At 34.1% G+C, this 12840-nt stretch overlaps 1 protein-coding gene across 1 annotated transcript in view; it reads right to left on the bottom strand.

Moving 5' to 3' along the window:
* Positions 1-12840, bottom strand: part of CPED1 (cadherin like and PC-esterase domain containing 1) — a 101132-nt gene that overhangs the window by 4119 nt on the left and 84173 nt on the right. Inside the window, exons 20-23 of the mRNA XM_034431067.3 lie at positions 7968-8188; positions 7036-7137; positions 5070-5157; positions 2217-2363 (exon numbers count right to left, since the gene is read on the bottom strand). Coding sequence (XP_034286958.2) covers positions 2217-2363; positions 5070-5157; positions 7036-7137; positions 7968-8188 — 558 coding nt within the window. The remainder of the gene's footprint in view (positions 1-2216; positions 2364-5069; positions 5158-7035; positions 7138-7967; positions 8189-12840) is intronic.

Raw genomic sequence — 12840 nt, 5'->3', positions numbered from 1 at the left:
TTTGAAGTTCTGATGGACCTACCTGGGGGCTATTTATGACCCAGATTTGCAGTTATGATGGTTGCCCCCAGTCATGTGATGCTACTTCATGCATTTGGCAACTGGGCTCCATTTATAACTGCATTTTATGACAGTTTTGTTGAGAATTGGCATTTACTTGTGATTTTTGACAAAAACAGCTTCATAATAAACCGATGGTTCATTTAATGATTATAGTGTTCATTTAATGACCACCATAAAAAGGTAGCAAAATTGGGTTAATTGCATTACGACCATCAGGACTTATAATGTGATGGGCAGGCTCGATTAGGATCATAAATTGAGGATTACCTATGGGTACATAAGCATAGAAATCAATATTAGCCCAAATAATGATATTTCCTGCCATGCTTGTATGGTGGAATACTCAAGAGTGCAATATGAAAAGCAAAAAATATATGCTTTTCCAGAACTAACTCTATGGATAAACTTTAGGGCTTTGTTATTTATGACAGTGGATACAATAGCAATGCATGGGCCAAATACAGTTTTTCTGGGTGAGTGTAGATGATTTATTTAAAGTCATGTAAATAATGTTCTTGAGAAATCACACATTTTCTTAGCAATTTAGAAACCTGAACTGTTGTGCATGGATTGAAAATATATGGTACAGTGGCATCATGTAAGAGACAAGGAATTTTTTTCCCCTTTACACATAAACATAGCCACTTTTGTGTGTTGTTATGTTTAGCCAGCTCTAGAATTTGCAGCATTATATACAAAATCATTCTGGCTTTTAATCTCTATTCCTGTTTGTAACAATTAGGATAAAGAGGATGGGATGAATTTCCTAGCCTACCTACTTGGAGAGGTGGGCAGGCAGCTGCATACAGTCCACAGTCTCTCCAAAATTATTGAAAAATATGTCATCAGACAATGCCCAAGTGTTGTCTGCAAGGGACACCCCCTTTTTAAAAAATATTTCTAGCAGTATCAACTGAAATATGACTAGTCACTGACAAGATACACTACTAAACTATCTCCAGATGTTATTTTTTATAGTCTCTGGTAAAATGACAAAAGTAAAAGTAAAAATGTGGCAAAAGTCCTCAGATAGGGAACTTTAGCGCATAAACAAAGGCCTGGAAAATTGCTACACAATTACCTCCCAGGGCCAGGGGTCCATCTGCTATCAGTTCACCCTGGTTTGAGCTTACTGTCTCCAAACCTAAAGAACCTGTGGGACACTGTTTGGCCACTGTTGCTAACTTGAAGAGAAAAAGATCAAACTAAACATCTTTTGTGCAACAAACCAGTTTTAATGAACACTTAATTCATCATTATAGAGTGTTCTGTATTATGAAAGATTTAATTTGCCATGTTCCCCTAAATCCATTTACTGCTCCTATCCTTCCTTTTAGACACTTTTAATATTATTTTAATTTTTAGTTTTTTTATCTTTTAGCTTTGTATATATAATTTTATTCTGTTATATTTTTATTCTTTTTAATTCCTTGGACCCCTCCCTCTCTATGTTGGTCTTTGATTGTAATAAAGGTTGAACTTAATTTGAAAGCAATGTTCCAATATTTGAGGGGCTGCCACAAAGAAGGGGGGAGGTCAACCTATTTTCCAAAGCACCAGAAGGCAAAACAAGAAACAATGAATGGAAACTAATCAAGGAGAGAAGCAACCTGGAATTAAGGAGAAACTTCCTAACAGTGAGAACAATTAACCGGTGGAACATCTTGCCTTAGGAAGTCATGGATTCCCTATCGCTGGAGGTTTTTAAGAAGAAATTAGACAGCCATTTGTCTGGAATGGTGTAGGGTCTCCTGCTTGAACAGGGGGTTGGTCTAGAAGACCTCCAAGGTCCCTTCCAATTCTGTTATTCTGAAGGAACAAAAGATGACTAGTTGCTTCCCCTTTGCCTTCTCCTCTCCCTCCTCCTCCAGCAGAAGGTATCTAGATTAGCTAGACTTTCAATGCTCTGTTCACATCAACACAGAATAAGCTCTTTTTCTTCCTTCTCAATTCATTCTACATCACTGTGCATGTTTACTAAGAATCATCTGCACCATGTTCAATTATATTTATGCATAATTGGTCTAACTGTAAAATGCTTATGGTGGATTGCCAAAATATAGCTTTATATATTTCAAATGTTTTCATTAATGTAGGACAAAATTTAAAGTGTATAAAATACCCAGGCTGAAGCACTAACCCCAAATTCTTACCTCATGAAAATGACAACCACATTTCCCTTGCAAAAATTCCTTGTACCGTCCCATTGTAATAATGAAAGTATCAACGACCTCATAGCCATAGTGTTTTGCGGTGTTTAGAATAGCAAGATTTTCTTTCCACAAATTCTGTATTTCTGACTGCAATTTAAATCAAGACACCTCACATCAACATTTTTTGTTTATTTCTAGTTTCTGTTTGAATAGAAGAATGGCAAATGAATGATTTGAATGGAAATTTGAGAACTCAATTTTTTTATTGAGTATCAACAAGAGTGCCTGCGATAAAACAACTCACAAATTGATCTTCTTAGAATGAACATAATTCAACATACAGAGAAAGAGAGGAAGAGAAATAAAAAGAGAAAAGGAAGGAGAAATTATTTCAGAAATAAAATGTGTTTTAGGTACCACTAATCTTATAGGAAGGGACGTGGTGGTTCAATGGCTAAGACACTGAGCTTGTTGATCAAAAGGTCAGAGTCAGCAGTTTGAATCCTGTAATGGAGTGAATTCCCGTTCCTTGTCTCAGCTTCTGCCAACCTAGCAGTTTGAAAGCACGTAAAAAATGCAAGTAGAAAAAATAGGGACCACTTTGGTGGGAAGGTAACAGCGCTTTGTGCGCCTTTGGTGTTTAGTCATGCCAGCCACATGACCACGGAGGCATCTTAGGACAGTGCTGGCTCTTCGGCTTTGAAACAGAGATGAGCACAGCTCCCCTAGAGCCAGAAACAACTAGCACGCATGTGCAGAGGAACCTTTACCTTACCTTTTAATCTTACAGGTATTGATAAATGAGATGACACAAAACTATTAGTGGTCTAATTTGGTAATATTGTATATAATTAGTGATGCATTCCTTCAAATTCATTATGGGGCTGAAATTCAATTTTACATTAGATTATTTTTATTTTATTCAAAGTTTCCTACTACTATGGGAAAAAAAATCTTTATAAGGTAATATAGGCAAATGAGGATCAAATAATGGATGGGTGACAGACAGTAAATCAGAATGATATCTTACTTTAATAATTTAATTATAGGACAACGAATTGACATTTCTTTCAAATTATATTGAAAAAGCTTTGTACTGAAAAAAACACAGCTCGTTTTTGGTATGCAGAACAATTACGATGTTCAGAATTCTTCAATTAGAAGTATATTTCATTTTTTCAGTTGGCACAACTTCCATTAAAAAAGCAAAGACACATGTCTGAAGTTTGCTTATCCTTTTTTTTTTTTTTTTTTAATTTGATTTATATGCCACCCTTCTCCGGAGACTCAGGGCGGCTTACAATGCGTTAAGCAATAGCCTTCATTCTTTTGTATGTTTTATACAAAGTCAGCTTATTGCCCCCACAAACTGGGTCCTCATTTCACCTACCTTAGAAAGGATGGAAGGCTGAGTCAACCTTGAGCCTTGGAGAGATTCGAACCAGCAGAAATTGCAGGCAGCTGTGTTAATTACAGGGTGCACTAAACCCCTGTACTATCAAGGCTCTTGTACTATCCTTCACGGAATGGGCATGAGGAAGGAAGGAAGGAAGGAAGGAAGGAAGGAAGGAAGGAAGGAAGGAAGGAAGGAAGGAAGGAATTCAGACTATAATTTTTTATAATAACATGCATGCTTGTTGCCAGATGGCATAGCCACTGAGGGAAGAAAGATATTGTAAACAAAAATAAAGTATGATTCTGTTGGCTACTTATGTTTTTAAACAGTTAGACCAAGTGTCACTTGTTTACCAATGCTGTCAAATGTTTTCATTTTTGAGGATATTGGGGTCTGAATGGAACAAAATAGACTAAAGTTGAACTTTAATAAGATGGAATTCTTGTTTGATCATGGCTTTCTATTGCTTCTTGGGAAGGCAGTATTTTCTTGAAGGATGGCTATAACTTGAGAGTCTCCTTGGCCAGAAGAACCAGAAGAACTGTGATTCTTTTTGGAAGAAAAGGATCATTTAGTAATGACTTATGTCCTTAATACTGCTCAACTAGATTCTACAATGCACTTTACATGAGACTGCTTTGAAGACCACATGGAAATTGCAACTGCTATAAAATGCAGTAGTCTATATTTTGTCTGGTATTCCCAGCATGTGCCTAATATACCTGTGCAATTCAAAGTTTGTTTTTCATCTATAAATATGGCTTGTGGTTCCCCATTTTAATCAAGTGAGGGAAGCGGAGACCAAAAGTGGTTTTCAGTGAGGGAGTGTAATGGAATGTGAGAATGACCTTACCAGACAGGGAGAAGAGATGTTGCAATGGGAACAATAAAAGATAAAAGGGGGAGGAGCTCACAACTGAGTAATGGGCAGAATTTTTTTTTTAAAGGAATGTATGGTAAAAAGAGAGGCAGGGGAGTTATACTTCAGACATGCTTGATTCTATTAATGTAGGTACACAGTAAATTAGAATTAGTTCATCTTGTTGTGTTTCCTGCTGGTCTACCTGGGAGGCTGACAGGAATCTTTTCTATAATCAAACTTTGGGAAGGGGAATGCAATGAATTGCTAAGGGACAAAAAATGTTTACTCGGTCCTGAGAAAGTGGAAAATATAAGGCATTCAGAATAATTCTGCCTTGATTTTGCTTAGTATAAGATAGAGAAGACAGCAACTCTGACAGGCTTTCAAGATTCTGTTATTCTATACTACAATGATAAATAACATTCTTGGAATTCCACATGTGCCTGTTTTTTGACCTTGAACAGCTGTTATTGTTATTGGCATCTGTGTACATTACAGAATCAGTGCAATTCTTAGGATCAGGATGCTGAAGAAAATAAAATTATGGTTTAAAGAACAATTAATTTTAATAGGCTATGAACAAATTGCAACTTACTGATGACAAAGTGTGTACTCCATCTACTGGCAGATGAAAGCCCATTCCTAGGGATTTTATCACTACCATTATATTTGAGAGATTCATTCTAGAGAGCAAATGAGAAAAATAGATATATTTTATTTTGGCATTTGCATAGGTGCAGTATTTTAAGAAATTGTCACTGATAAATATTCAGGCTCAATAAAATGACATTTCATTTAAAATTTTGACTTTCAACTTAATATTTTGATTAGTAATTTGAACATTAAGTGAAAATAGAAAGCAATAGTGGTATTCTCATGTATTACTAATATAATCTAACCAAAATCATTTTAACTTGATAACTATGGAGACATCATCCTTGTGGGTATAATTTAATGCTGATGACTCTACAGTTATCAATTTAAGAAATTTTTGATCAAATCATATTCGTATGAAGCTATTTAGAAGAATAGATGCCAATCTATTTTATATTTTATCAGACTCAAGATTAAATTTGCAAGCAATTGAGGAGGAATGAGTTCTCTAAGAGGTAATCGTCAGAAAAACAAGGTATGAATGATCAGCAGTCTGAAAGAAATGGACAAGTAAATTGGCCCTCAAATTGTAATGGAATCTATTTTATGTTTTCTGTGTCCTCAGAATCAGACAAAATGCACTTCATTCTGCCTAACTAAAAAAAATTGGATAACTCCACATGCCAAAGATTTGATGTGTAAGCCCAGGCAAGCACTATGTTATAAACTGCTCTGTAGCAATGGGAGCAGAAATTGTCATACATGTAACTTAGCTAGGGAACTGCAATTGGAAATGCAATTTCTACCGATTTTGCTCCACCTAACATTAAAGATTAGAGAGTGACTTCAGCTCTCAGGTATATACCATTCCAATTTTCTTCATATGAGACCTACTATTCAAGCACAGGCTTTAAAATGTTCTGCCACAGCTGTTCACAAAAACAGCTCCATCAAGTTAGAAGCTCTCAGTCTGAAGAAGGAGATCTATTTGCTGGATTCTACATGCCTATTTCTAGGTAATCAGGAACTGTGAAAGCCCAATGTGTGCCCAAGTGGATATATGGTCCATCAAGATTGTGGTTTTTTTCAGCAAGCTGTATATTTTGATGCACAGTTGCATTTGTGTATGCTATTAAAAAAAATCTTATGAACATTTTGATGGACATTCAGTTTTCTCCAATTATCTGGTCCAATAAGTGAAATTTATGTAGGAGGTTTTGGATTCAGATACAAGAAAAGATGTCTTCCTTGCCTTGCCTCTTTCCTCACTCTTTAAGGAGACATTGTTGTGGAGCTGGATTTTACATTTCATATTTGAAATATAGGTCACTGGGAATGATGAAACTGTGTTTCCCAAGTAATCAGGCTCCTTTAAATAAGGTGTCTAAAGATGCCAATATGCCTGCAGATACTTTTCAAGTCATTTGCCATGACTTTTTTAGTTTTTTAATTAAAACAATTAAATGCTCCAAAGCGAGGCAGAAATGTTCAATATCATCTTTATTTCTAAGAATATGTCTGGAATCTAAACAGGTATGTAAACAGTTGTCTATAAACTCGTGTGTCAAATAAAAAATAAAAATAAAATAAAATGCAACAGTCAAGAATAGTAGAAATCAGTAGTTTCCAAGTGGATATGTAGCAGCTTGCAGCTGTTTTGTGAATAAGCAAGCCTACTCACATCAGCTATTTTGGAAGAATAGCTCAAAATCTCAAATGTGCCCATTAGATCATAAAAAGTTGGAGGTTCATTCTTTAGATATTGTTAAATAACTCCCAGCATCTGTCACCATTAGGCATATTGGTTGGGGTACTAGAGAATTGTAATTCAGCAGTATCTGGATCCTGAAAAAATGCCCAAGCACTAACATACCAAAAATCATACTGAAAATAGCCATTAGGAATACTTAATTTTTATTAGTATAATGTCAAACAAAAAAAAAACATCCTATAATATTAACACTTACCGCTTTAGTACTTTTTGAATAATATGCAAGTGACTGAAATTAAGCCATTGGACTCCACCAATAACTAGTATGGTTTGGCCTGTATTCTCTAATGGCTGTGATCTGAAATAAATAATAATAATAATAATAATAATAATAATAATAATAATAATAACAACAACAACAACAACAACAATAATAAACAAACCACAAACTTTGCCCTACCATTTGAACAGATGGAAGCATTTATATTTTAGCAACATTGAAACACACATCAGCCAAGAACATTCCTAACCACACATACTGATATCATTTTCCATTACAGACTATAGTTCTGCATATTTTAAAAGTAAACATTTATTACTTGTTCTTATTTTTCATTGTATAAATTATTATTTATACAAAGGTAGCACATGCCTGATGCAAGGAAGTCACTCCAACAAAGATATTCAAAGATATTTAACATTCCACTGGTATTTTAGGATATTGCATTCCGACCTCTGAACCATTTTCTGTTTTACTGCATGCTAACATTCCCAGGAATAGAAAATACTTTTGATGAATGGCTTTGAAATGTAAAGGAGAAAAGAAAATGTTCTTTACAACAGAGTTGGGAAACCTGTTGCTGTACTAGAGTTCTGAGTTTCTCTTTCCAGGGATTGTAGTCTAGGTCTGTTAGGTAGCTTAGTATACGAATACCTGGAGGGCTGCAAGTTCTCCACATCCGCTCTGTACAGTTAAATATGAGATCAATGGAGACCTGTTATTCTCTTTCTATTGTAATAGTTTCTCCAAAATTGTAACTGCTAGAATTTTCAATCTGGTGAAGTGGTAAAAGCAGTGGAGAATCTGAGGTACTGTAAATATCTCCCAAACGCAGGAACTGAACCACTTGACTCAAACACCTGAATATCAGGAAAAGGAAACTAATCTTGCCAACTGTTCTATCATACCTGAATAGCAGCTGCTCTAGAGCTTCTTCAAATGTAGGTCTTTGACTGACACTGATCCAGAATTGGGGATAATATGAATAACTAATGAAAGTGCTCCCATTGTTCACATTGTGATAAAACTTCATGCCATGTGCCTTTTGCCATTCTTGAAGGGTCTCATTCACTCTCTCTATCAGGTAATACATCATCCCTCTGTTAGTGGAATCACCAATGAAAAGAACCTTTAAAGGTAAAAACCAAAAACCATTTAATAACAAAAGTTGATAGATCTCAATAGAACTCAATAGAGCTTAAGTCTGCAGTTTTGGTTTAAGTTTGCTTGGTGGATTAGCAATAAATAAATTGCAGCAACTTGTATGATGGAGGGTCAAAAATGTACATGTAGTCCTTACTGACTACCTCATTTAGCAACCATTTGAAATTCTGACAGAGTAAATTAATAGATAAGATGGAAGTAAAATCATAAGTCATGGTCACCTGATGTTTTGCTTAAGGACTGTGGCACTTAACAATTGAAGGGGAAGTGAGGTTGTAAGCCCATTGTGGTCATGTGATTTTCCACTTAGCAGTTGCAGCATTAGCAACTATGTGGCTGGTCCCAATTGGTCCAAATGGTTGCTAAGCAAGGACTAGCTGTATTTTCAATATGAAAGGTTGTTTTTCATGTATGTATTTATTAGTATTAATTTTAACAGAGATGTTCTTTACTTTAGGAAAATGTGAGGTGGATACATGTGACAAAGGATGAAATAACAATATCAACTATTTTGCCCAGCACTTTTTAAAAATCTGAGGCTGCATTAAAATCATTTCTGTGAGCTAATACTTTAAATTCCAATTTACAGATAAAAAACTCAAGTGTGAGAAGTAGCCCACTGCACGTGAAATATTGAAGATCCCAATGAAAACTCTAACACAGAGCCCTCATTGTCATCTAAGAGAGCTTTCTTGAATTTGGCCAATTTCAAAATTAAGCAGAATGATGTGTCATCTAGTGTGTATAAAGGGAAAGTGGGTTTTTTAAATACAAGGACCAAACTAGGAAAAACACACAAATTATGTTAGACTATGTGAAAGGACTGTAAATGAAAATAAAGGATATAATTAGAATAACATTCATTTCTTTTCCAGAGATAATGAAGACATGAATGAATACTGTTAAGCCCAGAATTTTCATGTTGAAAAAAAATATGCAAGTTCTGCTTTAATATGTGGATTTTAAGCACTTTAGCAGAACTTATTTTATATATGATTTATTCTCAAGCATACATTACTGAGTGCATTTGATTACATTATTAAACTATAACGGGCTTTTTAAAGAGTGAAACTGAATAAATATGTGTTTCATCACCTTTTACTCAATGACATGATATAACATATACCTCGTTAGTATTCTTTTTACCTTTTCAATTTCTTTTTCTAAAAAGTTCCTTTGGGTAATCAAAATACTACATGGCAGCAAAACTCTTATGGTTAAATTAATTAACAAAAAGTTTTATTACTTGGGGAAAACAAACCACTTTTTTGTTTGACTTTTATTTTTTAAATGTCCTTTTAAACTCGTTTCATTTTCCAAATGCTACAATATAAGATAGTATCATGTAATATACCCTTTATATCCTTTATTGTACTAAAAATTCAAATAATTTTTAAAAATATATTGCATTATATATAAAATGAATAAATCCTTTTCAAGCATACATTTCCTACATTCTTTGTATATGACCTATTAGCTTTACTAACACAACATTAATCTCCCAAGGCTCTGTTACAGAATGCTTAGGGATTTAGAACCCATTTTTCTTGTCTCAGACAATCTGTGTGTACTTCTCCACCCCACCCAGTGGTCCTAAGTTAGCACTGATGGAAATAACTTGAGTGCTGAAATGAAAAGGGAGATCAGAATAAAGCCAATGACAAGACATGGCCATTAGTGAAAGATAAAGCTGAGATGCCCTACCAATCCAATTCTCAACATATTTGTTGACCCTTATAGAACCTGCATTTCTTGGTCAGCTGTATCTCCAGGACCACATCATAAGCTTCATGGGAAAGCATAGGATTTGAACATCACCTGTTCTTGTCAACATTATATTCCAACTTTCACTGCCACCTTGCCAGGGAATCTGCTGCTCCAGAAGAAAGAACCTACTTCAACCTGATATTCTCTGGATGTATCAGACTACAAATCCACCCTAATGGTTATGCTGACTGTGGATATAATGGAAGTAGTGGTTCAAGTAACACATCTGAAAAGTACCAGATTGAGAAAGGAACCGATAAATTCATTTGTTCTATTATATTTTTTAGAAATTATTTACTCCAGTGATAAGCATTTCGGATAGTTTAATAGATTGGGCAGTTCTGTGGGAAAATTTCGGAGAAGTTTAAGAATAGCACTGCTTACATTTTGCTATGGAAGAGAAGTTTTAAAAAAAGTTGACACAAATTAAAATGTCTGATTTTTGACATCAGCAGAAGCTGAAGATTTAACCAAATGACCAAAAGTGTATTTGTGCACAAGCTCTGCCTCTTACATATTTGCATCGGATGCCACAATTGAAAATACAAAAAATGCAGAGTTTGAATCATAACATTGTGTTTCCTTATTCCTCCCCACCTCAACAATTCATCTTGTAAACAACCTTTTATTTTAATATCACAACAGGTTCTTAGTTCCATTTTTAGTGATAGCAATATTGTATTCTCTGCATTAAATGCAGCAAGGCGCATCTGCAAAATGTTGGAACAAAAATATAATTTTAGACCTTATTCCCATTTATTCTCTGGGGCAATTATAAATTGAAGATACATCTATGTTTATACCATTTAGATTATTGAAAAGAAAAATTGGCTTGCTTAAAATTATAAAAAAGCAATATATTCCATTAATATATCCAATTTCACTCTCAAATTTATTAGTATTGCAATTTTTGGGGAGGTGATTCTAGTATCTTTTTATAAACCTATAAAGACTACTGCTAAAACAGATTTTAATTATTGCAAAACTCATAATTAAAGGATAAAATATTCATATTAACAAATCAACAAGTTCAAGATTGAAATATTTGATGCTCCTCAAGATCATAAAATAAGACTAACTGAACAAAAAAAAAATCATCTTGTATTTATAGAGAATCCAGAAATATTTTAAAAGGCTGTCACCATTATTCAGTCACAACCATGACATGGATAAGGGAAATTAACTTGTGGCTTATGAGTTATTCCACAATTTCCCCTTTTGGATTTCATGCTCATAAATATATCACAAAAATATTTTCTTCAATTTCAGTCCTACATTATTCTACATTTACTATGCTTTGTAAATATGAGTAAACTCCTCAATTATATATAAAATATACCACTGTATGAAAAAGTATAGATTTATTGAGTATGGCAAGGAGCAAAAAAAATATTACTCTTCAAAGTTGGAAAGACAGCACAACACCAGTATTATCATTGTAGATTGCTCATACTTGTTTGCTTTTTGTTTATGGGCTGGCTCTCAATGTAATGGAAAGACAAAACAATATTATTCAGTGTGGTCAAGACTTAATGATATGTTTTAAAATTGAGCTGACTTTTTTTCTACATGGGATGTTTTTGTCATTTTTTCTTTTTGTGTTTGTGCCTTATTTATACATTTATTTTGTTTAATAAAAGAATTAAAGTATCTTTTCTTTTAAAGAGGTCTAAATAAGAATCAACAGGAAAACCGGCCATAAATAAGGGCTTTTTTAAAAAATAAAATAGAACTTGTTTTAAAATAGAGTAGATCTTTCTAGAACAATTATTTTGCAAGGTGAAATTATGGCAGGAATAAGGTTAGATAGATAGTTCAAGCTTCAGATAGTATAACTGAATTTAAGTTTTCCAAAGCTAGAGACAGAATGAATGGCCCCATTTGAATCGAAGAATTGCATGCTAAATAAGCCAGGAACAGAAAAGGAATGATAGATATTTGCTGTAAACCTTGACAGTGATTCTGTTTGACTACATCAGCAGAAAATAGAAGACCCAACCTTTCTTTTTTACTTTATTGGTGCCAATTACTTTATGGTTCATCTATTGCAGAACATTTTTCATGGTGCCATAATATAAAACAGTGTTTCCCAACCTCAGCAACTTTAAAACGTATGGACTTCAACTTCCAGAATACTATACGGGCAATTCAGAAAGTTGAAGCCCATATATCTTAGAGTTGCCGAGGTAGAGAAACACTAATATAAGGCAAATTAAGTACCATGATGCTCAACAGATGTTTTAGACTTTAATTCCTAAATTCTGGGAATCTGAGAGCTACCATTTAGTCCAAAAAATAAAATGCATGTATGTTAAAGAAGTTCATGCGACATAGTATATAGTTGAATGTTTTAGATATTCATTAGTCATGCAGCTTATATTGGGGTTATTTTTAAGTGTTTATTCTTAATTGTATAATGCACTGCACTATCTGCAATGTAATATTTTCTTCTGAATAATTGTATTAGCAGACAGCTGTACCTGTGCCACACATCTCAGCCAGATGTTAGACAGTCAAACCATGCTTATTAAGGAGACACTACTTTTCCAAGCAATTTTAGAATCTTCAAGTAAGAAAAGTGAGGTCCGCCTGAGGCCTGCACAAGAACATGAAGGAAGATTTCATAAGTTTGGTCAGCAGAAGCAAAACCATGCATTACACGCCAGCAGAAAAAAACAGAATTCATGAAAAACAAATTAATATCTAACACTAACATATAGCATTACATTAATCGAAACAAACAGGGTATTGTTTGGACTACAATAAAAATTACAATAGAAGAATTATTAATATATTAATAAAGGAGTATTCAGCTTTTTAAAAACAGCATAGCTTAAATGAAGAGAGAAT

Source organism: Pantherophis guttatus, chromosome 7, assembly GCF_059756535.1.
Source record: "Pantherophis guttatus breed Tessera chromosome 7, ASM5975653v1, whole genome shotgun sequence".
NCBI classification, from domain to species: Eukaryota; Metazoa; Chordata; class Lepidosauria; order Squamata; family Colubridae; genus Pantherophis; species Pantherophis guttatus.
Note: the sequence above shows the minus strand (reverse complement) of the source record. Positions and strands in the feature narration are given on the sequence as shown.